Raw genomic sequence first — 4024 nt, 5'->3', positions numbered from 1 at the left:
GGGTTCTCTATTATCACCCCTACCTCACTGCCTCTTTTGTTGGATGATCCGTCTACAAATAACTTCCACCAACCATTCTCTTCCTTCCCTCCGAGTTGAGTCATCTCTACCACAAAATCGGCTAAAACTTGTGCTTTGATCGCGTTGCGCGCTTCAAACTGAATGCCAAACTCGGATAACTCCACCGCCCATGCGACCATCTGACTTGCGAGATCCGGCTTATGCAACATTTGCCTTATTGGCTGATTAGTCCGAACAACAACTTGGTGACACTGAAAATACTGACGAAGCTTCCTTGCTATAATCAACAGTGTAAACGCCACCTTTTCCACATGTTGATATCTTGTTTCTGCTCCTTGTAACACCTTGCTTATGAAGTATACTGGTTGCTGTTTCCCATCTTTCCCTTCTCGGACGAGAACTGAACTAACTGCCTCCTGTGAAATAGATAATAAAAATACAACACCTCACCTTGTTCCGGCTTACATAAGATCGGCGGCGAGGCCAACATCTCCTTGAAGCGCTGAAATGCTGCTTCACATTCCTCCGTCCATGCAAAATTATTTCTTTTCTTTAGAAGTTGGAATAGTGGCAAAGACACATGTGCGGACTTGGCCAAAAATCTGGATAAAGTTGTTACTCGCCCATTCAACTTTTTGACCTCTGTAATATTCTCCGGGCTTTTCATTTCCATAACTGCTCTACACTTGTCCGGGTTAGCTTCAATGCCCCTTTCTATTAACAAGAAACCCAAAAACTTTCCAGCTGGAACTCCGAAAGCACACTTATTTGGGTTTAAACGCATATTATGCTTCCTGACTTGCTCGAAAACCTCTTGTAAGTCTTGTAAATGTGTCCTGCCGTCTTCCGACTTTACAATCATATCATCCATGTACACTTCCAACATTCTACCCATTTGTGCCTTAAACACCTTATTCATCATCCTCATATACGTTGCCCCGACATTCTTCAATCCAAACGGCATGACATTGTAACAGTACACTGCATTCTCAGTTAAGAACACTGTTTTTTCTTGATCTTCCTTCCATAACGGTATCTGATTATACCCGAAATATGCATCCATAAATGACAACACCTTGTACCCGGAGGCACTGTCAACTAAATGGTCAATACTTGGTAATGGAAATGGGTCTTTGGGGCAAACTTTATTCAAATCTGTATAGTCTGTGCACATTATCCACTTCCCATCCGGCTTCCTTATCAACACCGGGTTGGCTAACAACGTAGCATATTATTTCTCTAATAAACCCCGCTTCTAAAAGCTCTTGTGTCTTTTCTTCGATGGCCTTCCTCCTTTCTAAACAAAATCTCTGTTTCTTCTGAGCTCTTGGCTTTACTCCTGGAATCATTGCCAAGCGATGGCAAGACAATGCTGGATCCATCCCGGGCATATCTTAAGGTTTCCATGCAAACAAATCAGCATTCTTTTTTAACAACTCCTTCAAATTTTATGCCACCTCGAGCTCCAACTCGAACCCCATCTTAGTACATTGCTGTGGAGCTCTCCCTAATTAAACTTCTACCATAGCACCAGCGGGTTCCGACCTATCTGCCTTGTCTTCCTCCCTAGGATCCAACCCAACTACCATTACTTGTTCTTTTTTTCTCTCTTCTTCTTTTCTTTGTACCTTTCCTTCGTTAACTTGTTGTGCTGGCTCCCTAATGTTTTTCTCCTTACTTGCTTGCGGAACTCGTAGACTCATATTATAACAACTCCGAGCAACGACTTGGTCTGCCTTTACCGTAGCTACTGACCCATCTTTGGCCACAAACTTCATAGCCAACTGATCAATCGACAAAAAGATCTTAATCTTCTTCATATATGGCCGCCTCAAGATAACATTATATGCCAAGCTCAAATCTACTACTGCAAACATCTAGGTGACAGTTTTGTGCGCGGGTGCCTTGCCTAAAGTCATCCTCAATGGGATATATCTCAATGGCTTAATTTTATCTCCTGTGAAAGCTAATAACTCGGCTCCATATGGCTCTAACTGGTCATAATCCAAATCCATTCTTCTAAACGCATCCAAGAATATAATGTCCACCGAACTCCATACGTCTACCAGCGTTCTATCAACACGATAATTTGCTAGCAACCCAGAAATGACTAAAGGATCATCATGCTCTGGATCAATTATCTCATCATCTAGGTCCTCAAAAACTATTTTTTTTCCCGTCTTCCTTCTTTCTTCTTTGAAACGTGGCTTATCTGAAATGGCCATGCACATCTTTAAATGCTTCTTCCGAGCATTACTCGATTCTCCTCCTCCTGCTCGACCTCTGGCTATAGTGCATACGTGACCTAACTGGACCGGATTGGGAGCTGTTTGCTTTTGTTGTGGAATCTTGCCTGCCTCTTGTCCTCTTCCTCCTGGTGGACTCCTACTACGGTATGGTCGTCGAGATTTATCCTCATTGCCAACATCTACATATCTTCACACATACTTTTGTAACTTTCTTTCCTTGATCAACCGCTCAATGACATTCTGTAAATTAAAACAGTCGTTTGTATAATGTCCGTACCCTTGATGGAATTCGCACCATCTGGTTTTGTCTGGAAACTTTGGCTGAAGGGGTGGCGGCCTTGAGACATTTCTCATTTCTGCCGACATCACTTCTTTAAGTATCTGGGCTCTAGGCGTGTTCAAAGGTGTGAACTCCCTCTGATATGGAAATCTGAATCTTTCTCCGACTAGACGAGGTCGTCGCTCTTCAAATTTCCCTCTTCCTGCTGGCTTCTCCGGCCTCCGACTTTGACTTGCCTCCTGAAAACCTTGCTCAATTTGCTTTTGTGAAGATGTAAATTCTTCTAAATCAATATACTTTTTGATTCTTTCTAGCAAATCTTCCTTTGTAACCGGAGACTTTTTGGCTAACGAGTTGGCAATTCCTCCGGATTGTAATCCAATAGTAAACAACAACAGGTACATTTAATTTTCTAAGCCCTTAACTTGTCTTGCTTCTTCCTAAAAACGTTCATAATAATCCCGCAACTTTTCTCCGGGCTTTTGTCTTATTCCGCACAAATTATGCGTTGTTTTAGGCTGGGGTCCGCAATGAGCAAACTGTTGCACGAACCGTTGTGATAAGTCCACCCAACTTTTGATGGAATTATCTGGCAAGGCTGTAAACCACTCCAAAGCCTGTTTTCTCAAAAACACAGGAAATGTTCGACACAACAACGAATCTGATTCACCATATAAGGACATTGCTGCTCGGAATACTATCACGAACTCCTTTGGGTCTAAACTTCCATCGTACGCTTTCAGGTCACTTGGTTGCTTAAACCAAACCGGGATTGGTTCGACTCTAAGCCTCCCTAACAAAGGAGTTCCTGATGGCCCCTGATTAATGGGGGTGCCGGGATCCCCTGTTGGGCTCCTCCGAATTGTCCATTCCAAACGGGTGCATCCTGTTCCCTGTTGGTCATTTGTCTATTGCCATAACGAGGACCCAAGCCTTCAGTCTGTCCTGGTCTGTAATGCTGATAATCCCAATTCCTAGGATTATGATTCACTTGTCGCCTTCCATCTCTTTGACTTTGATCTCTACCCCAGTAATGATACTCGGTATCATCTCGTGGAACCTCACCTCTATGATTGCCATAACTTCTTCCTCCTTCCGGCCTCCACCTTTGATAAGGTTCTTCATATCGACCTCTGTTTACCTCTCGTTCATCTCGCCGAGTATAATCTTGACGGGCTCCCAAATACTGTTCTTCCTCCCATATCACTTCTCCTTCCACCTGTTCATCTTCTCCATTCTGATATTGCCTAACTCGGCCAGTTCTCCGGGCATATTCCTCAGGTATCCTTTCTCCTACTCGCGGATTTGTTCCTCGTCCTCCTCCTTGATAGCCTCCCCTTTCTGGAGAACTTCTTGACTCTTGACAAGGGCATCATCTCCTTCCTTCGTTTCCTCTATTTCTCCTCATCGTTGGAGTGATAAAGGAATATAACTAGGAAGAGGAGACAAAGAATCTCCTCCTCTATTGGGTGAT

The 4024-nt window shown here is 43.5% G+C and overlaps 1 protein-coding gene across 1 annotated transcript; it reads right to left on the bottom strand.

The window, feature by feature from the left end:
• Positions 1–1898: 1898 nt before the first annotated feature.
• LOC133300784 (uncharacterized) lies at positions 1899–2954 on the bottom strand. Its single transcript, XM_061500374.1, has 2 exons — positions 2548–2954; positions 1899–2457 (listed from the first exon to the last, which is right to left on the bottom strand). The coding sequence occupies exons 1-2, from the start codon at positions 2952–2954 to the stop codon at positions 1899–1901; spliced, it is 966 nt and encodes a 321-aa protein (XP_061356358.1).
• Positions 2955–4024: the final 1070 nt, after the last annotated feature.

Source organism: Gastrolobium bilobum, unplaced genomic scaffold (genome assembly GCF_033153095.1).
Source record: "Gastrolobium bilobum isolate Gb01-03AN ecotype WA unplaced genomic scaffold, APGP_CSIRO_Gbil_v1 utg1531, whole genome shotgun sequence".
Lineage (NCBI taxonomy): Eukaryota > Viridiplantae > Streptophyta > Magnoliopsida > Fabales > Fabaceae > Gastrolobium > Gastrolobium bilobum.
Note: the sequence above shows the minus strand (reverse complement) of the source record. Positions and strands in the feature narration are given on the sequence as shown.

Coding starts and splice junctions, on each gene's coding strand:
- LOC133300784 (XM_061500374.1), bottom strand. CDS start 2,954: ATGTACCTGTTGTTGTTTACTATTGGATTACAATCCGGAGGAATTGCC. Junction 2,458..2,547: donor TGGTGCGAATTCCATCAAGG/GTACGGACATTA, acceptor GTATGTGTGAAG/ATATGTAGATGTTGGCAATG.